This window comes from Globicephala melas, chromosome Y (assembly GCF_963455315.2).
Source record: "Globicephala melas chromosome Y, mGloMel1.2, whole genome shotgun sequence".
NCBI classification, from domain to species: Eukaryota; Metazoa; Chordata; class Mammalia; order Artiodactyla; family Delphinidae; genus Globicephala; species Globicephala melas.
The window spans coordinates 250,824-273,901 of NC_083336.1; the positions used below are offsets into that span (position 1 = coordinate 250,824).

At 39.2% G+C, this 23,078-nt stretch overlaps 1 protein-coding gene across 2 annotated transcripts; it reads right to left on the reverse strand.

The window, feature by feature from the left end:
- Positions 1-1,274: 1,274 nt before the first annotated feature.
- On the reverse strand, positions 1,275-17,177 carry LOC115849623 (ATP-dependent RNA helicase DDX3X). 2 transcript variants are annotated; one of them, XM_060293112.2, is made up of 18 exons: positions 17,014-17,177; positions 16,443-16,535; positions 13,565-13,625; positions 12,142-12,189; positions 9,968-10,097; positions 8,643-8,795; positions 8,129-8,228; positions 7,624-7,759; positions 6,543-6,628; positions 6,201-6,299; positions 5,959-6,119; positions 5,543-5,687; positions 5,302-5,446; positions 4,890-5,071; positions 4,696-4,813; positions 4,326-4,479; positions 3,927-4,051; positions 1,275-3,698 (listed from the first exon to the last, which is right to left on the reverse strand). In XM_060293112.2, the coding sequence occupies exons 1-18, from the start codon at positions 17,017-17,019 to the stop codon at positions 3,619-3,621; spliced, it is 2,022 nt and encodes a 673-aa protein (XP_060149095.1). In that variant the 5' UTR covers positions 17,020-17,177; the 3' UTR covers positions 1,275-3,618. The 2 variants fall into 2 exon arrangements, with proteins under 2 accessions (XP_060149095.1, XP_060149096.1); XM_060293113.1 differs by lacking the exon at positions 17,014-17,177 and adding an exon at positions 16,634-16,656.
- Between the last annotated feature and the right edge of the window lie 5,901 nt (positions 17,178-23,078).

A 23,078-nucleotide genomic window follows, 5' to 3' on the forward strand; every position in this document is an offset into this window, starting at 1 on the left:
GCAACCAGATCCCTAATACAACTGTGGAAGAAGTGTAAAACAAGAATAAATGCTTTAGTAAACTGTGAAAGATGGAGGTCATGCAATCCAATTCTAGTTTAGAATGTATCCAGGAGATATGAACATGTCTTTCATAAAAGCTGACACATTCTATCCTGGACCAAACTCTACTTGTGCTCCTCTGAGCATTTTACAACTAGGCATCAACTTTTGGACATCCATTGTTTGTCTCTGTATTGCCCAATTTTAACAAGAATCCTAAGTCAGTTTAGCCGAATCCAATCCTCAGTATCTGGTCACTCTCGATCAACAGGGTTATTTCCCCAACACCCCCCCCACCCCCCGGTGTTATCTAATTATTACTCTAAATCCACCTTCAGCAAGTCCTGTTTGGTCAGTTAAGAAAAATACACTCCCCTCCCTTTGTTTCTTTCCTCTATTCCCCCCCACCCCGCCAGCCTTGCTCCTTGGGTATATTACATTCCCATTTGCACATGCATTCAAAGTAACTGAATTCAGTCTCTCTTCCACACTGCAAGACCCCACATAGGCCCTCTTAAATAGTCTTCTTTACTCTCTTTAACAAATGTCATGAATAATTTAACATAACCACAACCTGGAAAAAACCCAGGTGTGTTCAGCACACAACAGAATTCAATATAGCAGTTAGACCAAGACAGCTCAGACAATATTTTATCTCAAACATGTAATGCTGAGTGTAAAAAACTGTATAAGAATTTAAACTGATCTCATTTACAGGATGTTTAGTAACAGTCAAAAGTCAGTCTACAGCGTTAGAATTAAGGATACATGTGAGGTTAGATCTAAAGCTTAAAAAAAAAAAATTTCATAAAGCTATTGCAATGTTATATTAAACTGGTTTGGTTCTTTAACAGTATCTCTTACTTGGTAGTGGCTGCAAGCATCAGTGTGTGGTAGTAACGATTTATCAGCCAACAGAAGGAACCAAAGTTGGACACTGGGAACCTCTGCCATCTCTGTTATATGTTCCAATTAATTTTTGATCCTTAAATAGATCAGTGGGATTTATAATAAAAATCCTGTTTCTCTATATCCCTACCTTACACCACCTTCATTTATTCAAATACTTAAAACACAGGAATACTACTTGTTTCATGAAGAAGTATTTCACAAATGGGTTTGGCAGATAACCAAAAAATATCACTTTCAAACTCTTCAGGTTGAGAGCACAGATTCATTTCTACCTCTCATTAAGTCACAACTGACAACAAAGATTGTATTCAACTCTTTATTTTAGTAAAATCAGAAAAAACACAGCACATGCAGTGCTAGCATCTAAAACTAATACTTTAAGCAGTTAATAAACTTACAGTGACTTGAGCGCTTTGATATTTACATTCATTCAGCAAATTTATTTCTTATTTACTGAAAATATTGCTGGCTGACAAAACAATGTAAAAGTCACTGATTATGGCAATACACAAAGATAACCACACATCTGAGAACTACAATTTGCCAGACACTGAAAACCAAAGCAAACAAAGTATGTACTAAATAAAACTCTGAGAACCTTTGAAAAGGTGGACACTTCATATCAGTGTTTACAATTGTTTCGTTAATATTTTAAGACAAAGGTATCAAAACCTTGGCATGTTGTAATTTCAAGTTGCCAATTTTGCCTTAAATTTTGTCAGAAAGTTACAGCTACCTACATTGCCAATGCTGGGTCTGCTTAATTTGACTCAAGTTCAATAGGACTTAACATTAAAAGCTCACACTACCCTGAAATATTTTATTTCACATACGGTGACATTCAACATTCAAGTGCCAGTGTTTTTGTACTTTTGGTCAAGTTTCTTTAAACTTCCAAAGAATCACTTTTAGGCTTACAAAAATAAACATTTGTCAAAATGTTCAATAAATATTACACAAACTAGCAGCAAAAAGTATCTAAAATCTGTCGTGCGCAAATAGTTTTCTTCTCAACTATCATTCCATGGTCCCAAATAAAATTTTAGAATCTAGTTCTTACCAAGCTGCGTTCAACAATTTCCAAGAGACAAAAATAAGACTGGAAATTTAAGGACACGCACACAGACATATATATAAAATTCTCTGAACGTGCAATAAAATAAGTATTCTGTAAAAATGTATGGGCAAAATGTACAAGAGTCTAAATCTATACTAGTTGAAATAGCACCGTAACGACCTCAATACTGTCAAGTGCACCTACAATAAAGTTTTAGAACAAGGCACAATACACTTGAAAATCTATTGCACTTTAAGAAATTTTTGCCTTCTGAAGCCATTGTAAAGATTTGCCTATAAAGATCACTACATTCCAACCACAAAATCAGCACAGAATTCCAAGTGACAGAGGCATTTTTAGTTGGTGAACAATCATCTTTGGCCAAATTTAGCAGAAAGTGACTATAAATACAATGGAAACCTATGCAACTAAAATACATTAAAACTGCACTATATAGAAATAACACCTTGCACAGTTTAGTACATATTTCCTACCTGTGTGATCTCAAGGATTTCAGTGTTTGTTGTTACTCTGATTTACAAACTCTACAAATGTAAGTCATTTTAACATTTCAATGCAGCCTAAACAGAATAAAGAGAACCTGCATTAAAATAAAAGCCTGCTGCACAATCCCTCCTGCTCATATCCTGTTTACCAAAAAACATCAACACTAGCATGCATTAAAGACCAAAATCCAAGCAGGCCCTTAAAAGGACTGGTCACTGGCATGGTCAGCCATTTTACCATCTCAATTTTATTTAAAAACATCTAATTAGATAAAAATTTCTGCTAAACACTTTTGTTATCCAAACTTTTAAACTTTTCCTATAATGTGCCCACATTTGCCTAGCTTAGAATAACCTAAACATTAATAGAGGAACTGCTGTATTTACTTGCATTAACTTCGAAGAGTGCTTTGAAAAACATATGGATGTATTCATACATGCCACCTCATCATGACTGGAACGGCTTATTTAAAGCCTGCAAGTGCCCATCCAGGATAGAGTGAGCAAGTCAGAACTTCAACTTAGTACAGGCTGCCATATTAGAAACTAATTCTGCTGTAAGATGTTTCCCTCCCCACTCTGTAAGTTATCAAAAAGTCCTAATGCAGGATACCATCCAAGATTTTTTCTTTTTAATATCTACGGATAAACTGATGATCCCTGTTAAGTTGTATCACACCTCTGCGCCAAGGTTTGAATTTAGACCAAGTTGAGTGGATTTACTTTGTCAAAACAATTGAAAACTCAAGCATTACTGAGACAACAGGACATCAAAATAATAAGTTGCCTAAAGGTTAAGTCACAGTATATTAACAAACAAATGATCCTCAGTCATAAAATTATAAATGCAGTTTGGGATGGAAATAAGCAGGAGGGGAGTTAATCCAAACTACAGCAATTAAGTTTTCACACCAACTTTTAATACGGTTGTTGACTGTTACTTTCTTTTCTTCCCTTGGCTTTGAGCTCCCTTGAATTTTCAGGAGAATCACAGTTGGTAATGTACTGCTAGTTCTTGAAGCTACACAGTATAGTCTGGCTAAGTTACATGTGGTTTCCATAATAGCTTTTTCAAAAGGATGACTTTGCTGTGAAGCGGATTCAGTTGCCCCACCAGTCAACCCCCTGAGAACTGCAATTTCCTCCGTATCCATCACTACTGTAGAAGCCTCCATAGCCACCTATCAAGAAATGTTAAAACAGACAAATTAGGTCAGCCATTTTAAGTATCTTTTCTCTTGCTTCTCAACTACTTTAATATAAGCCTAATAAAAAAGGATGAACTCTTAGTGTTGGTTTTTGTGTTCTCTGAAATAAAATTTCTCCAATAAATTACACTTTGAAAAACAAGGAGAGGGCAGGGAGAAAGCCCTTGCCAAAAAATAAAAGGGGAAAAAAATTAACATTACCAAATCCTCTGCTGCTGCCATGACCACCTCCACCACTGCGGCTGCTGCTTGCATTACTACTAAAGCTAGAACTGCCAGAACCGCTACTTTGTCGATAGTCTCGGGCACCAAATCCTCCACTGAATCTGTTATTACAAGGAAAAAGATTATGTGGTGGTTTTACAAATACAAAATTGAATTAAAATGACAGTTCCCACGCCTAAACTTCCCAATTCTCAGTTTCAACTCAACTTCCTCTGATAGTGGTTCTGACATCTAACTACTCCATGTCAACCTTTCTAAAAATATCCCATGCCCAAAGTATGTAAGTAGTGGTAGTGTTTTAGTTATTAAACCTTGGACATAACTTCTTGCCCCAAACAAGTAATATTAATAATGAAGGTTCAAAACAATCTGTACCTCTTAGAACGCCCACGATTGCTACCCTTATACTGGTGTTCATAAGCCATATTTTCTAACCAAGATGGCACTTCTTGTTTAGCTTCAACAAGAAGATCCAACAAATCCTTTGTGATATTTATATTTCTTTCATTGAAAAATGACGTGGCAAGACCTACAAGAGTCCAAAAAAAGTACAATAAGTCTAGGCTTCCATAATCATATAGAACATTAATTACAACACAAAAATATTATAATTTGCAATATAATCAAATTACAAACTAAAACAAAAACTTCTAGATGTCTAACATCTGATGTCAGCTTTCCCTTTAAAGTAATGTTCTAATGTTTAAATCTCTGTGTTAAACCATCAAGCAACTGAACACTTTACCAAGGTTTCCTACACGTCCTGTACGGCCAATCCGATGTACATACTCCTCAATATCACTTGGCAAATTAAAATTGATAACATGTTTCACATTTGAAATGTCTAGTCCTCTTGCTGCCACCTAAAAAAATAATTTTTGTTAAAATACAGCAATACTCAAACATGTTTAACTGAAAATAAAATTAAAATATACACACAGCGGTAGCCACTAGAATCGGGCTTTTTCCTGAGCGGAACTGGTGAAGGGCTTCCTCTCTATCTCTCTGTGATCGGTCCCCATGGATACTGGTACAAGCATATCCTTCATGGTATAAGAAATCCTCCAGAGAATCAGCACCCTTTTTGGTCTCCACAAAAACTAAAGTCAGTGAATTCTTCCCTGAAAAATTATATAAAATGTTTTCTTTATTAATAGCAACTTTGCATCACAAGTATTAACTGGTTTGTTAGTTCTCTTTGCACTCAGTAAGGATGCACATGGAGATAATTAAAAATAAGCTTGGTTTTAATGATTTGAAAAGTGGGCAAAGGAAGGGTAGGGTACAGGCTCAAGAAATCCAAACAGAGTCTCTTCTTTATACCTAACAATATTATTATTCATAATTTTACCTGTTGCATTTAAGAGGTCAAGCAGAAATGACCGTTTATCTGACTCTTCTACCCAAACTACTTTCTGTGTGATGTTCTCAGAGGTAGAGCCAACTCTACCTACGGCCAGAAATATATATTCATCCAAGAAATCACGAGCAAGCATCTGGAAGAGGGAAGAAGGCGTCATTTTCTACTTTGTTGAAAACTGTCTGTTAATTTATCACTTACAAACACAAATATTCAAAAAAAAAAGAACTACCTGAATTTCCTTAGGAAAAGTAGCACTAAACATCATGGTGTGGCGGACACCCTTGGGTGGCATAGTATCTTCTTCAACTATACGACGTATTTGAGGTTCGAACCCCATATCCAGCATCCTATCAGCTTCATCCAACACTAAGTATCTGTTACGAAAAAGACTCAGTTAAGAATTTGATGAGAAACTGTTGACTATAGTTGTGTATGTAATTAATTACGCTAATATAGTCATTTTAACATTCTAGCTTCATAATTTAATACATGTGAAACACAGATAGAACACATAACCAAATTAGCTGTTATTTGATTCTGTTCCAATGAATCACACAGGTTAACTCTAATACTAATAAAATACTACGAAACTGACACTCACTAACGTAAACATTAGTTACAAACCATATATAAAAATTCACTTACTTGCAGAAATCTAACCCAATCTTTCCTCTTTCCATCATATCCACCAGGCGACCTGGAGTGGCGACTAACAAGTGACATCCACGTTCTAAGTCTCGAATCTGCTGACCAATATCAGCACCACCATATACCACACAAGGACGAACTCGAGACCGGTATGAAAACTACAAGCAATAATTTATTGTTTATAAAAACATCACTAGAATCAATGAAAAAGGCAATAATCAGTAAAAATGCATATTTACTTTTCTGGCTTCCTCATAGATCTGTAGAGCCAATTCTCTAGTTGGGGCTAAAACCAAGGAGATTGGATATTGTTTACGGCGTCCATACCTTCCATTTTCCTAAGAAGTAAGGACAATTTATACATTAAGCTCAAAGACTCAAAACTTTTTTATTCATTTCTGAAGTTCATGACAGCAAAATCCCCTCTGTAATTTAAGGATTACACCCAAACAGGTGTTTTCCTTGAGTAAATAGATTGAAAAGGAAATAAAGTTATGTTTAGAAAGAACGGTGCCAACAGATATCTACAAAAATTTTTCTAAGAAAAAACTATTTATTTTATAAAAGAACGGAATCTTTACCTTCACAGCCTTCAAAGCTTCGCCTGGACCATCTGTATAAATTTGACTCAAGATGGGCAAAAGGAATGCTGCAGTTTTTCCAGACCCTGTTAGAAAATACTGCCTTATTACATTTGAATAGTAATTAAAGTATTCTAAATGCCCTTTTAGTGAAAAAAAAGAATTATTTTCTGCCTAATTTTCTGAAATATATAGCATATTTATACAGCTAAGCAAAGAATGCCAAAAGATTTCTGTTCTCCATTTATAACAATGCAATCAACGTACACTTCTCTGCAATTTAATCTGTACAACACAAGAATTTTTCTTCTAAAATGGCATCAACTTCTATTTCAATACTTCCTTGTGTTATTCGGTAACTGTCAGAATGTCAGCAAACTTTCTGAAGAGTCTAATAACAGAGGACTTTGCAGGCCATTCTGTTACTTTGCAAAATAAAAACCATGGGTACTAATTACTGTACTAGAACTTTGTTTTAAAAAACAGGTAATAGTGTTGGCCCAAAAGTCACAGATATAAATTACATAATTTATTTCTTTAAAAAATATTAAAAATAACAAATGACTGAAATTTATATATTTATATATACATACCACTATATAAAAAGAAACTCAATACATAAGTTTAAGATTTGCCATCTTTTAATTACGCCAAATTCTGATAGAGGAGTAAACACTACCTCAGCCCTCTTATTTCCTAATTCATGAAGTACTAGGGGATGGGAGGCACCTCCTCCTTTCCCTGTCCACATTTTTATGAATCATAGACTCTTGGCTCTTCCCTGATTTTGGATTTCCTATTCCAATTATTGTTAACTTTCCCTGCAGTGAATTCACAGGAGGGGAAAATTATGAACTCAGTGGAGAGAATGCTAGCAATATTAATTGGCTGATAATGTGCTATAGAATTCCAAGATGCCCCGATGAAAATACAAGTTTCACCCAAAGGATCCAAAGACATAAGAGACATCCCCAGCTAATCTTTACCTGACTCTAAATCAGACTAAATACGGGACTCAGGCCTCCCTACATAATGTACTGTTTTTAAAGCTAGTCAAGTTATTCTTCATTAATGAGCTTACCTGTTTGGGCACAAGCCATCAAGTCTCTTTTTCCTTTAATAATAGGAATGGCATGTTTTTGCACTGGAGTAGGACGAGTGTAATGAGTAAGCTCAATGTTACCCATGATAATTTCTCCCATCTCAACATCACTGAACTGTCAATGAAATTTAACCAGGTTAATCAAATACATATAAAACTAGAAATGCCTTATGTTCTGCTGCAGTTTATGTGTTTTATGTTAACATTAGAACGTAAGTAACCAGCCAAATGTCTATTTGTGGTTAAATGTATAGTTGCTTTGGATTTTATGTTAAAGTATCCAGGTATTTTTAAGAAAGTGGACTCCTGAGGGATCTAATCTACAACAAAGCAGTTTTGATTTTTTTTTTATATTTGACGCATTTTCTGTTTTAGGATTACTCAAAATGGTGACATTAATCTCAGTCTCTCCTTTTTCATAACCCAATGAAATTTTTAGCAATAATTTTAAAGAACAGTTAAAAAGTGAAACAAAACAACTTACACTTTCAATATGTGGAGGACAGTTATTGCCGGTTGCCTCTACTGGTATGTCATCGTATTTCTCAAAGTTAATCCCAGTGTTTCCTCCAGAAAAGAGTTCCCTGAAACCAAATCTTTACTACATATATCATACTATGTGGTAAGTTTCATATCAACAACTTACTGCTCCAGGGACTTCCCTGGTGGTGCAGTGGTTAAGAATCCGCCTGACAATGCAGAGGATACGGGTTCAAGCCCTGGTCCGGGACAATGCCACGTGCCGCAGAGCAACTAAGCCCACGCACAACTACTGAGCCTGCGCTCTAGGGCCCACGAGACGCAACTACTACAGCCTGCACACCTAGAGCCCGTGCTCCGCAACAAGAGAAGCCACTGCAGTGAGAAGCCCGTGCACTGCAACAAAGAGCAGCCCCGTTTGCTGCAACTAGAGAAAGCCCGCGCACAGCAACGCAGACCCAATGCAGCCAGAAATAAATAAAATAAAATAAAAAACCAAAACAAAACAAAAATCTTACTGCTCCAGGCGTTCACTTGGTGGAAGTGGTTTTGACCAATCGTCTTCATCTGACTTGTGACACCAACGACTGCGTCCACTACGTTCAAATTTGCCAAAGCCAGTTCTGTCACCACGACTGCCAATACCATCATTCCGTTCACGATCATCAAACCTGAACAGCACAAGCAACTGATCAGAATAGTCATTTGGCCAGTATCATATTATCATCTCTCCAGAAACATACTTGCACATTAGTAATTGAATTGTTGGTCACAAGTAAATTTCAAAGATGTCAACAATTCAATACTGGGTAACTTATTTGTGAAATAAGACTCTCTAATTAACCTGTGGTTATGTATAATTTATACATCTTTAATTAAAAAGCAGAGGAATAGGGCTTCCCTGGTGGTGCAGTGGTTGAGAGTCCGCCTGCCGACGCAGGCGACACAGGTTCGTGCCCCGGTCCGGGAAGATCCCACATGCCGCGGAGCAGCTGGGCCCGTGAGCCATGGCCACTGAGCCTGCGCTCCACAACGGGAGAGGCCCCAACAGTGAGAGGCCCGTGTACCGCAAAAAAAAAAAAACAAAAAAAAAAGCGGCGAAATAACATATTAATGTCAACTAAGTTGTATCTGGCTATATACAAGCGACCAGACTAAGGTTTTTTTTTTTTTTTTTGGTGGTATGAGGGCCTCTCACTGTTGTGGCCTCTCCCGCTGCGGAGCACAGGCTCCGGACGCGCAGGCTCAGCGGCCATGGCTCACGGGCCCAGCCGCTCCGCGGCATGTGGGATCTTCCCGGACTGGGGCACGAACCCGTGTCCCCTGTGTCGGCAGGCAGACTCTCAACCAGTGTGCCACCAGGGAAGCCCAAGACTAAGGTTTTTAAGAGTTTTAGTCCTATTTGCATAAAACAGTATAGGACTAATGGGATGTTAAGTTCTTAAGATCAATATATCACACTTGTGCAATGATTATGATTAAACTACAATAAACTAAACTAAAACTGGGTAAACTACTATAGAGAAACCATTAAAAAAATAAAATTAACATTCATTACATCAAGTAACCATACTCTTACTGCCTGTAATTCCTGTTTAACAGATTAAACTTAGTAAACTTTTGTTTAAAATCTCATCTATAGCGGGACTTCCCTTGCAGTCCAGCAGTGGTTAAGACTGCACTTCCACTGCAGGGGACGTGGGTTTGATCCCTGGTCAGGGAACTAAGAAAATCTTATCTATAATAGGATGGTCTGTTAATGAAAAGAATGAGAACACATCAAACTAAGAACTGATTCCTCAATTGCTACTATATACACACTCACAAGCTGAGAATAACTTACCTTCCCCTTGATCCACTTCCTCGATCACTGAAATAACTAGACTTTCCTCTTGAATCTCGAGACCCGAAACTGCTGTAGGCATCCTTGTCTTTACTACAACTCCACTCTGAACTGTCCTTATCATAAAATCCTTCCAAAAGAAGTAAAAATTAGAGAAGGTGACAATATTTTTACAAGATTCCAGTCTTTTCAAAGACATAGCCTTCCTTTATCTTATCCTTGTGGGACCAAGGGTCATTGGAATTATTATCAAAACACTGGAAAAGAGAACCAAGATTGAGATAATTATTTTGATTTAACAAACAGAGTTTTCCTACCTTTAATTCTCTTTTCCATTAATAAATTATTATATTAAGCAAAGTAACCTCATGGAATAAGAGCAATGTACTGAATGAATACCACCCCTAAGAGGGTAATAGTTTACATGAAACACAAGTATACTACTGATACGTTACATACCATTATCATACTAATAATTTAAGATTCATTCTTTTTAAATGTCAATGTTTGCTATCTACCAAAACCAATAAAATAGCTTACTCTAAAGTGATTATTTTAACAAGACTGTGTGACAAGCCCCCCTTTTAAAGATATGACTGCTCTCAAAGGAATGCCAAATCCACCCCCTCCCCCAATTTTTAACCTCAATGGCAGTAGTTAGATCAGCTCTAAGTTAGTTTTTCAGTTATGTCTCATCCCTAAATATTAATCTCACAAACGCTGAATACAAAAGTAGGTCAATTTAAAATATACGCTATATGGCATATATAAATTTCAGAATTCCCAACTAAGTAAAACGTTATTCTGTTTCAGGTTAACCACCAAAATAACAGTTCGTATAACTGTTACCGTGCTCTGCATTTATGTATACTATTATCAAATCTTAAGAGTCCAACAACATTTTCCCAACTATAAGTTTAGTGAGAACCAAGTACACCAAGGAAAAAAGAAAACTCCCGTCCTTGCCTGTTTTCCCTCTGCACATGTCTCCAGGCACATCACAGATAAATAAAAGGAAGGTGACAAAAAGTTAACTCACTCAACAAATGATTAAGTTGAGAATTTAACTAGATTCATACGTTTCTTTAAATATTCTGAAGTTTACAAGTTAATGAAGTTACTTTCTCTCTGCTTTATAGCTCCATCATGAGCCAGCCAAGTGACGAATGGTCTTTGCTAAGTGGAAAAAAAGACTGTTAGATTTTTAAGGTCTCTTCCATTTAACTTCCTAAGATGCTGGTAGTACTCCCCCTTTGAAGCAATTACACCTTAGATGCAATTCCAGCCAAATATTCTGAGGAATACCCATGATGAAAGAAACTGCATTTACACTGAAAAAAGAATACTCTTATTACCCAACCGATGTTCCAGTAGACATATACAGACTTAAAAGTCTGCAGCTGGCAACAACAGACTAAATATGGAGGCACCATGCCCAACCACAAGCTAGATTATTTCCACCCTTCCCACCCCTGCACTCCACCCCTTCTTTATCCACCACCTTTTGGCTTCAAATAGTTTTCCTGACTTTTCCTTCTCTTGAAAATTTCAGGACACCCGTGTTGGTTAATATACAGCACTCAATTCATCATCACAACAGTATGTTCCTAATAACTTAATCACTCTACATTAAAAACTTAATACTGAAAGACACCAGGTGTTTTAATAACATTTCAAACAAAATCTTTCAAATGAAGGAGTTCAGCAAAAAGGTGAGACCAGACTTCTCTAACCTACTGAGTGTGCACAAAGATGCAATCCTGCAATTCCCAACTACTCCGCAATAACCCCATTTTCACTGAGGCAACATTTTAAGAGCAAAAAGTAGAACTTGTTTTGTGGTCTGTTTTACATAATAAGGCATCCCCAGATATACAAACACACCTCTTTCAGACTGAAATCAGGCTATCAACGTTTACAAAGAGATGAAAAGCACTAGTAAAACTAACAGTTTGGGCTCAAAACTAGTTAAAAGAAATAGGAATTACACATTATGCAATATTAGATGAACTCTTTCAAAGTTAGGAAGTGCTAGTTCTTAAAAACAGAAAGCAGCACTGGGTGGGCAGGGGGAGGCATGTGTATACACTTCCCAAAGTTATCTCATTTCTCCTTCTTTGACTAACTTTCAAAACACAGAAAAAGTTGAATACTAAGTTGCCATAACCACTTACCTTTAGATGCTTCCCTGTTCCTTAAGTGAGGAGGTATATAGCGCCCTTCTGTAAGAAAATATAAAGTTAAAAGTTTATCATATCCTTTAAAACACAGCTTTTTGCAAAAACGTCTATTAAAAAACTAGTCCTAGGGCTTCCCTGGTGGCGCAGACCTAATCCTAAAACCAAATACATTTCAGTAGCTACTAGTGGTTACTCAAAATTTTTAAAAAGCTCTGCTCTTTCAGTAAATTATTACATGAATTATAACCTTTAACTAACAAATATAACCATTAATATATACAATAAAACTGGATACTAAGAGAAAAAGGATATGTACTAAACCAACTGACCAATTTTAACTAACCAACAAGAGGCTTTGTTTCCATTTCAATAATATGAATACTAAACAATAAACACTTGACAGCTGTAAAGGGAAAACATTCTGAAAAGAAACTGATAGAAAATCCAAATTGCTAACTTAATTAAGTATTCGAAACTGTCTACTGGTGGAATTAAATCCTTTTGATATTCATACAACGGCAAATAAGATTTGATATAAATTAACCAGTCTTGAACAGGCTTTTCAGGGTGCACCAACTACTCTCTTGGAAATCTGGGTCCAAGGTGAAATCTGCTGCCACATAACAGAACACCAACTTCCTGTCCCTATCCACCTAACTGTGACACTAATGTCTAACAAGTGGCAAGTAAATAAAAACAATCCAGAAACCCCACTCTCCTCCAAAGATTTAACTTCTTTTCAAAAAAATTTAATAACATGGCTAACATAGAATTTAACATTTTAAATTCTAATTACCACCCAAGAATCAGTAGAGCCAAGTTCCATCTGTTCTCCAAAACCAGGCTCAGGTTCTCCAGGGGGAATGAACAATACCTATAGCACACAAGTCTACAGGTTCCCTTTATCAGGTTTAACACATTTCCGGCCAATTCACAAGAGGGACTGACATATCCCCACCTCCGTATTTGGCCAGGATTCATACTGGGCATAATTGGTTTCCTAAAAGTGTGACTATTACATTAACTTTCTTCTGAATGATTATGTTTCCACTGGAAAACAACCAGTGTTATCTTATCCGAACATGCCAAAATACTTTATAAATTCATAGGGCAACAGAACATTTATTTATTTATCTATTTATTTATTTATTTAGCGGTACGCGGGCCTCTCCCGTTGGGAAGCACAGGCTCCGGATGCGCCGGCTCAAAGGCCATGGCTCACGGGCCCCGCTGCTCCGCGGCATGTGGGATCATCCCGGACCGGGGCACGATCTGCATCAGCAGGCGGACTCTCAACCACTGTGCCACCAGGGAAGCTCCCGGAACATTTTTTAAATTTAGACTTAGTAAATAAGTTCAATGAAATATTAACATTAAGCTCTAATAAAGATTCTAAATAAACAAAAATTTTACTTACTGCTTGCTGTACTTCCTCCTCCACTCCGATTATCAGGGGAGTTCAGGTCTAGACCAGAAAACTAGGTGAACAGAGATATTAATAGCTCTTACATGCTGACACACTACACTAAGGGAAAAATCAAGCACAAACAGCATTACAAAAGACAAATCAGAAGTCCTAAATTCTAGTCCCACCCTCTAGCATTTACTAGCCAGCTGCTCCGTCTGCTTTGTTTTTAAGAACACAAGTCTATAAATTATGGCAAATGCAAAAGGTAGGACTTGGGTGCCAAGTAGTACACCAGTATAGATAATTCAAATACATTCACTCAAAACAAGCTGTCCCTCTAACAGTCTTCCATAGTAAAATCTCATCAGTTACCAAAACAAATTTTGTTACCATTTTCTCAGAGCCACTGGTTTCCTCAGTGGCATTATTTTAAGCCTGAATAGTATACCTGAAAAATGTTACAGCAACCTTAAGATTCTTTGATTTCTTTATTCCCTAAAGACTGTAAATTAAAAAAAAAAAATTTATTTATATTGAAGTATAGTAACTGTTTTTAACTCCAACAAATTCCTAAGCAGCAACAGCACCACTCATCATTTAGTGAGCACTGTGTCACTTATCACTGAATCATTTAATGCTTGCCACATCATGAAGACAATATTTGTATCTCCCATTTTAGAGATAAATTCAAAGAGACTGATGGTCACTTGGCCCAAATGACAATGTTTTTACAAGATAAGTATCTTTAATCTCAATTCCTACCTGTCCCTTTACACTGATGGGTTTCAATACTATAGAAAAAAGGTTATTTCACTTAACTGCATTTCATAAGAACTAACCAAGAAATAACCAGAAGTAGTGAAAAATTATATATGCCAAAATAAATCTTAAAAAGTACAAAAGATCAAGGAGCAATACTGACACCTGTTTGCAAAGGAAATCTGCTATACAATAATGTTTATAAATACTACGTTAAAAGTTCAAAATTAATATTACCAAATTTACATGCGTCTTCAATCAAGATACTACTTTTCCATCTCGAATTTGGTTATTACTAAATTCTAACGGTCCAAAGGGTACAGTTTATGAAAAATTAAATGGATCCCATCTACACAGAAAATACCACAAATGTGATTGCCTGTACTCTTGGTATCAGATTTTCAACTTTCACGCTCTCTTTAACCTATCAAGTTTCAGCTCAGAATACTGCAGGCGTTGATAACCGTATCTTTAGGGGAAAAATACCCTCAAAGAAGAATGCTGTGAAATCCCTCAAATTGTACTACTTATAACAAAAATAAAATTTGGGATAAAGTACTGCCATTAGGCTTTAACGACAATTTACGAGTTCATAGAATATTAAAGGTTTTTGCCCTAAATCAATTCTCACTATTAAACGTGGAAAACAGAAGCTGAGATAAGGTATTCACTTAAGAGTCGAAGCGACTGATGCAGAGTTTCCCAGGACCTAACACCGCAAAAATGAAATGGGTCTCTCCTGCTGGCGCAGTGATTTAGAGTCCGCCTGACGATGCAGGGGACACGGGTTCGTGCCCCGGTCCGGGAAGATTCCACATGCCGCGGAGCAGCTAGGCTCGTGAGGCACGGCCGCTGAGCCTGCGCGTCCGGAGCCTGTGCTCCGCAACAGGAGAGGCCACAACAGTGATAGGCCCGCGTACCGCAAAAAAAAAAATAAATGGAGATTTCCCGGAAATGGAAAACAAGCCTCTAAGAAGAGCCTCACTCTTCTTAGATCTCGTATTCTCTTCCGAATTCCCAGCACCTCAAAGGAAAGCACTGTATTTAAAAAGAACAGGTCCATGGCCCTGCCATATTTGAATGTTTGTAAAGTCAGAAAGAAGAAAGCAGTAACATAAAGTTAATCTTCGCTGCGAATCCCCTTTTCTAGATTTCCCCCCCCCTTTTTCAAAGTCAAACGCATAACCTGAGAAGACGTACAACACAGTACGCCTCACGACGGAAGAGCGTACCACCCCCGGGTTAACGGCCATTCTGTGACTCTTTTTTAATTAAGTAAATGTAATACAGCAAATCCTGATCCCTAACCTCCCAGAAGCCTCCCCGCCGGCGTCCAGTTTCTATTACATCCAGACAGCAGTCAACGGAAAAAGCGGCGGCCATTCTTCACCCCCTTCCCACTACCCTTGCCAGCTCCTCTGTGTCACAAAACTTCCCATTCAGGGAACACGGCCTCGTCGTACAGAGCACTCACATCCGCAGTACAGAGGCAGAAGGACCGCGGCGGAAACAGCAACAAAACAGCTGTTTTTTTTTTTTCTCTAGTGAAAACGTCCGCCAGGGTCCCGCAGGCACAAATTACGGAGCTTGGGCCTTCTGTGAGCGGAGACCCCAGCGCCGCATGGTCGTGGGAACCAAACAAAGGAGGCCGCCGCCATAACCCCTAGAGCAGGCCACGTTCCCCCCCGCCCCCACTCAGTGTCCTCAATCCACCCTTCACCTATACGTCAACGACACCTTTGGGCCTGAAATCAGTGCCGTCCATCGAGAGCCGAACGCCCTTGACACAAAAACAATGGTCCAACTTCGCTCACCTCCCTCCATCACTAACCCGTCGGTTCTAGCACATGCGCGCCTCTGCTACAATCGCAAGCACATACAAAAGCCGCCATTACGCGCGGCCCTGGTTTAACAGCTAGACCAGAGTGCTACCAATTCGTTTTTTTCTCCACGCCGCCTCTACATGCTTTAATTCAGTCTTCTCCCCCGTTTGCCCACAGTCCAACCACGGCCAAAGGAACCCAGCACGAGTAAGATGAAGGTGACTAGTTAGCACTGCACCATAGGCCACGTTAAGCCAAGGAAGAGCTCCAAATATGAAGGCCTAGATAGAAACATTTTGGCTCACCTGCTGGTCCAGCCCGCGCTCATTTACCGGCACGTGACTCATGCCTGAAGAGAAGCGAGAACTCCCGGTCTCCTGCTGCAGGTCTAGCGTATCCTGCCAGGCCGAAAGAGACCCCACGTCAGTACTTAAGCGGTGCGTCTTCCTCCTTCGTTCCCCACGCCCGCCACCAACCACTTCAACGCTACACTCACTTCTCTCCGGAAACCCTGTGCTCCTTTACTCGTAACCTCGCGAGATCTTCTCATCAGTCCCGTTCCCGCACCGCTCTCAAAATTCGCGAGAGCTTTATTTCCCCCGCCCTCGCCCAAAGTCTTGGAATCTCTGGGAACTAGCGAAAACTCGCGGAGTACCTCTTTCAATCACTGTGTGTGTGGGGGTTAAACATGACGCCAGTACACCGCAATCTTTCTCACCCTCCTCCTAGCTCTTTTCCCTGCTCCTTTCTCTAGCGCTCTGCCTTTCCCTTCTCTTACAGTTTGAGGAATCTGAACTTGTGTAAAATGTCTCCGTTCCACCTGACCCTCTCCCGCCTTTGGGAAGCTTCCCCAAAGTCGAAACTAGTCAGATATACCTGCATCTAAGAAGGTTGAGGGTCACTTGATCCCAGGTGTCGAGCGAGTTGTAGAGCAGTCAACGATGGCTTGAGTAGAATCGTCTGGCTGGGTGGGCGAAAACAGAGACTGGCAGACGAGCTAGGGGAGGGTAGATAGGAGTAGGAGAGCCGGGAGGGGGAGGTAAGCGGAGGGGGAATTCGTAGCGCGGGCGGGCGGACGCTACTCGGCCACCGTGGCTTGGCCAGGAACCCGAGGCACCTCCACTTTGCAGGCAGCGACTGTGCCCTTCAAGCTCGTAGGTCCTCCGGGTGACGGAACAATGAAACAATTGTACGGTGAATGACGTCGGTGATGACAGACTTTCCCGGAAGGCCTCTCTTCACCCCTCCCCCACCGCGCAGGTACTCACTTTGCAGCAAGTATTTGGTTTTACCCACTGGTTTAGGTACGGTGGCCGCTAGTAGTGCACCTCTCCAAAACCACAGGGCCCTGGGGGGTTCAGAGCTACATACACTGTCGAAACCCAACAGGCCCAGGGCTATTTGTGGATAGGGTTGCTATCAGCCTTCTGAACAAGTTTTTAAGTGATTGGACGTAGGCTCGTTATGACCCTCAGGCCGCTGCATTGGTTGTGATTTAGAAGGAAATGGGCTACTTTCACAGCAGGAATCGCTTCCTGTTGGAAGATTCAGCGCCATAGTCCCCTTAAATGGAAGAAAACGTTGACTACTGGGTCCCTGGTTTGAAGTGCAGGCTAGCTTATACTTAGTTCCTTAAAAAAACGCTATTCCATTCTTATTACTGAAAAAAGAATAACTGCATGGTAGGGTCTCCTTTTAGGGTTCAAAAAGTTGTATTGTCAAAAAACACTGCCACAGAAACGCTTTTTACTTTTTCAATTAGAAAATGTAAATATTCAAAGGTGGTTGGAACAAGTTGCTTTACTGCTTTGTAAACTTGTAGGTGTAAGCTAAGTTAGCCCTTTTTATAGCAAACATTTTGTGACAACACTTCGACCATTATAAAATTAAATTCATAGATAATATAAATTAAACCCACAAATGAAGTTTCTCTGCAAAATGACCTAACTGTACTACAGAGAAATGTAAGGAAAATTATAATAAAATATTTAGTATGTAAATATCCTGCACTACTGAAACAGGAGGTAAGGGGGCAGGGCACAACTTCTAAAAAAAATGACATAGCCATTGTGGATATGACACAAACTAATTAGTCCCAAGATGGTAGAAGATTCGACTTCCAGTGGACCTAGAGCCTAATTATAGGCTCATTGTAATACCTTAGCATCTAAATGATATACCTACTGGCACCTTGACAGTTCAGAGGCTAACCATAAAAGGCCAAAAAGTGGGCACTGGCCCAATTCTTGGAAATCCCCACCCCTTCCCCCCAAATAGCTGGAATACTCCTCCCACTAATTAACCTATGAAATTACCCAGCCTGTGAAAACTAACCACCCTGTATTTTGGTGCCTCTCGCATTCTGAGACAGCCCACACTCTATCTGTGGAGTGTGTTTCTCTCTAAATAAATCCACTTCTTACCTATCACTCTGTCTCTCACTGAATTCTTTCTGTGATGAGATATCAAGAACCTGAGCTTCAGGGGGACTTCCCTGGTGGTCCAGGGGTTATGACTCCATGCTTCCACTGCAAGGGGTGAAGGTTCAGTCCCTGGTTGGGGAACTAAGATCCTGTGTGCCTTGAGGCACGGTCAAAAACAAACAAAAAAACCCAAGCTTCATTAAGTCCTGAGACCAGGTGTGTGATCTCAATTAAAAGACAGTAGGGGACTTCCCTGGTGGCACAGTAGTTAAGAATCCGCCTGCCAATGCAGGGGACATGAGTTTAAGCCCTCTTCCAGGAAGATCCCACATGCTGCAGAGCAACTAAGCCCATGCACCACAACTACTGAGCCTGCGTGCCACAACTACAGAAGCCCGCACGCCTACAGCCCGTGCTTTGCAACGAGAAGCCACCACAATGAGAAGCCCCCGCACCGCAACAAAGAGTAGCCCCCGCTTGCCACAATTAGAGAAAGCCTGCGCGCAGCAACTAACACCCAATGCAGCCAAAAAAAAAAAAAAGACAGTAGGGACTTCCCTGATGGCACAGTGGATAGGATTCCAAGCTCCCAGTGCAGGGGGCCTGGGTTCTATCCCTGGTCAGGGAACTAGATCCCACAGTTATGCCACAACTAAGAGTTTGCATGCCACAACTAAGGAGCCCTCTTGCTGCAACTAAGGGCCAGTGCAACCAAATAAATATTTAATAAATAAATAAAAGACAATAGGTTCTGGCTGGTTTTGAGTCAGCTGTGGGTTCAAGTCCCAATCTGGGTTTAGGTTGGGTTTGAGTCCTGGTACGTGGGTTCAAGTCCCATCTGAGTTGTGCAGTTTCACTACCACAATAAGGATAGTCAAGCACTTCTCCAATTCTGCCATGAAAACAAATAAAATGTGTTCAGAACTCAGGTACATAAACAGTGTTGCCATTGGTGATATTATTTTCCAAAATGGTGAAAACAATAGAAATTTACCCTTTAATTATAATAGTAGCATTCCTGAAAACAAATCCCAATATGTTGAGACTAGTCAAAAATACTTTGTGTTTACAATCCTATAACCTACCCACATACTCATTTTAAATTATTTAAAGGTTACTTATAATGCCTAATACAATGTAAATACTATGTAAATAGTTGCTAGTGTGCAACAGATTCAACTTTTGCTTTTTGGAACTTTCTGGAAAAAAAAATTTTATCCAAATATTTTTGATCTGTGATTGAATCAGAGGATGCAGAACCCAAGGATATGAAGGTGTGACTGTATATGTAAGGAAGTGTTCTGACAACAGGATTTTCACCATGTGAAAAGAACTCTTCATTGCATTGCAGGACAGCTAACATGCCTGGCCCCCATGCCTACTAAAATACCAGTACCCTTTGCCAGTCACTGCTCACACAAATTTGCACAATCCTCTCTTGAGAAACATTAGGTTTGATGATCTTTAGGGTCTTGTCCAACTCTGAGATTTATGAATTCATATTATGGAGCACTTTATGAGTTGTATCCTTTTAGTTTTTTGTTTCATGTAGACCAGGGCAAGTATGAAGCTGAGAGTCAGAAACCATGAGTTCTGGCAGCTCTTCTATCTGTATGTTCAAATTAGCGATAACAGAATTTAGTGACTGCTGGGTCTGGGATTGATTTACTTTTGAGTAGTCCTGGAGTGCAGGTACTGTCACTGATGCACCTAAAAGTGATTTGAAAAATAGCGGTTTTCAGGACTTCCCTGGTGGTCCAGGGTAAAGAATCTACCTTCCAATGCAGGGGATGCGGGTTCAATCCTTGGCCAAGGAACAAAGATCCCACATGCCGCAGGGCAACTAAGCCAACGTGCCTGAAGTAGAGAGCCTGAATGCCGCAAACTACAGAGAGAAAACACGCACTCCAGAACTAGAGAAAAGCCCGCGCCGCCGCGAAGAGCCCACGCCCACAATGAAAGATCCTGGATGCCTCAATGAAGATCCCGAGTGCCACAACTAAGACCCAACGCGGCCAAAAAAAAGAAAAGAAAAATAGTAGTTTTCCATTTTCAATTAATTATAACTCATAGACATACTCAGTTCCAAACAATTAGGATGATTTGGTAATCAATGTATTAGTAGTATCAAAATGAGAAGCAAAAGAGAAATCTTTGTGTTAAAATATATTCACTTTGCAAAAGAGAATACACCTGAGACAGCTAAATGAACCACCTTTTCATAGCCTCTCAAGTGACTTTACCATTAAGCAATATTTTCCACTCTAACATTTTACCATGTTCTACTGTAACTGCCTCTTCCCCTGGAAGAGTCTACCAAAGGAAGAAACCTGTCACTGTCAAATAAAAATTGGCACTTGCCATCTGCCTATATAAGGATTAAATCACAATCTATTGTAGCTGCTGACCTTCAACACCCCCTGAAAGGAGTTCAGGGTGGACATCAGGAATGAGGCACTCTGTGCTCTAGAAAATAACTAGGATAGCAGACCTTCAGATAGATATTTTCAGAAGACGACTTTATGAGCCCAGTTCTTGTATCTCCTCATATCTAGAAAATCACTAAAATCCTTCATGGTGACCTCTGCTCCTCGTGACTAGCAGTAACCCTCATGAGACTAGCAGCAAACTTCTGCAAAAATATGTGCTTGATTGCATATACTCCCCCTTCACCAAAATCACATATATACTGAGCATCCCCCCTACCTCCTTGGAGCAGTTTCTCAGAGCTATCTGAGATGCTGTCTCCTGGGCTATAGTTGTCATTTTGCCCCTCAAAAAACTTAATTCACAACTCTCACATTTACTCTTTTTTTTTTTCATATCACAATCCTAGTACTCCCCAGATGTGGCAGCCAATGAATTTTTGATTACAAGAGTATACCATGTCTTATGCAGTCACAATAAGGAGTCTGATAAAACATGTCTATACTCAAAATTCTGCAATTTCTTTTTTTTTTTACTACGCTGTGATTCCAGTCTCTTAAGATAGACGTGATATTGGGACATGAAAGAGATAGGGATAACAAATAATTATTATAAAGATTATAAGGATTGATAATGATGCAAATAATGTACACAAACGACTCAAGCAACCAAAAACCATGCAGAATATTAGCTATAAGAAAAGGCATAGTAAAAGGTATCCCAAGAAGAAGAAATCTGTCTTTAATGAAATTCACTGTTGCCCTACAGATTGATACTTCTTTTAAGTATGTTAATTACAATCAAAAAAGGAAGGAACTCCCCAGTAAACAGAAGCATAGTAATAGGTATGCAAACAAAAAACAGATTCCTGTTGAGACTCACTTTACATTTTAAAGTGTAACTGACCTTTGGGTGCTGTCTTCTTGTATTTTGTGGGAAGGTGTAGTGACTTCCGATTAAAGCAAATTACATACAAATGCCTGATAAGACAATTAGAAGAATATAAGAATGGGCAGTGATTATAGATATTTGACCTGCAATATTGCTATAAACCCTTATTCTCAGAGAGTGAAATCTGAAACCGATAACACTATAAGTATTTTAAGCAATTATACCTAATTATATTCTCAAATAGTAGGACCTGGCATGGAATTCACTTTTCATAAAGATGGAAAAATCAAAACTGAAATTATATCACAGGGCAATTTCTCCACTGTTAGTATTGTTGAAAATATTTTAAAACATGAGACCCAGTGAATTCTTGACTTCGTTTATGCAAATAAGTAATTGTTATTAAGAGAAATGAATAACAGGGAAACACTCTAAACTGGAGAGAAAGGGGCAAGGAAACTGTTTTGGCTTGATAAAGAAGATGGGAAATCTTCAGAGTGCTGTGAAGGGAGGTTACACATCTAGCCTCCAGGATTCCAGGCTATATCATAGGTAACAGGGACATCTGATGTAGAACTTGAAGACAGGCTATAACCTCACAAATGAGGGCTGAGTATCACTCCTATCTTACTTTATATTTATTTATTCATTTGGTTGTGTCAGATCTTAGTTGCAGCAAGCAGGATCTTTCGTTGTGGTGCTTGGCCTCTCTAGTTGTGGCCTGTAGGCTCAGCAGCTGTGGTGCAAGGGCTTAGTTGCCCTGTGGCATTTGTGATCTTAGTTCCCTGACCAGGGATTGAACCCGCATCCACTGCACTGGAAGGCAGATTCTTAAACACTGGACCACCAGGGAAGTCCCCACTTGTATTTTAGAATCAGATGCTCTATACTTTATAAAAACAATTCACTCCTTTACACTTTTTACTTCGTTATTAGGAATTTATAGGGTTTTAAAATTTTTTTCAAGTTTTTGAAAATGTCTCTAGACATCTTAAGATTATCCAGCACAGCATTTTCTATTAAGAAATACAGAAGTGTATACTTAGGCAGGACTGAATCTTCTGTGAATTCTTCCCATATGCTGACAATACTAATGTTCTGAACAAACAACCAGGAAATATATATTAGGGAAATACAATTATGGACTGTCCATGAATAGCACAACTCACAGAATAGATGACACCTCCAGAAGCCAGAAGG

Bases quoted from the DNA above. Each gene is read 5' to 3' on its own strand.
- LOC115849623 (XM_060293112.2), bottom strand. The intron at 5,072-5,301 runs GTAAAATTATGA...ATAATTTTTCAG, and splicing joins TGACCTCTTAAATGCAACAG to GGAAGAATTCACTGACTTTA. The intron at 3,699-3,926 runs GTAATGTTAATT...ATTTCTTGATAG, and splicing joins TGGCAGCAGCAGAGGATTTG to GTGGCTATGGAGGCTTCTAC.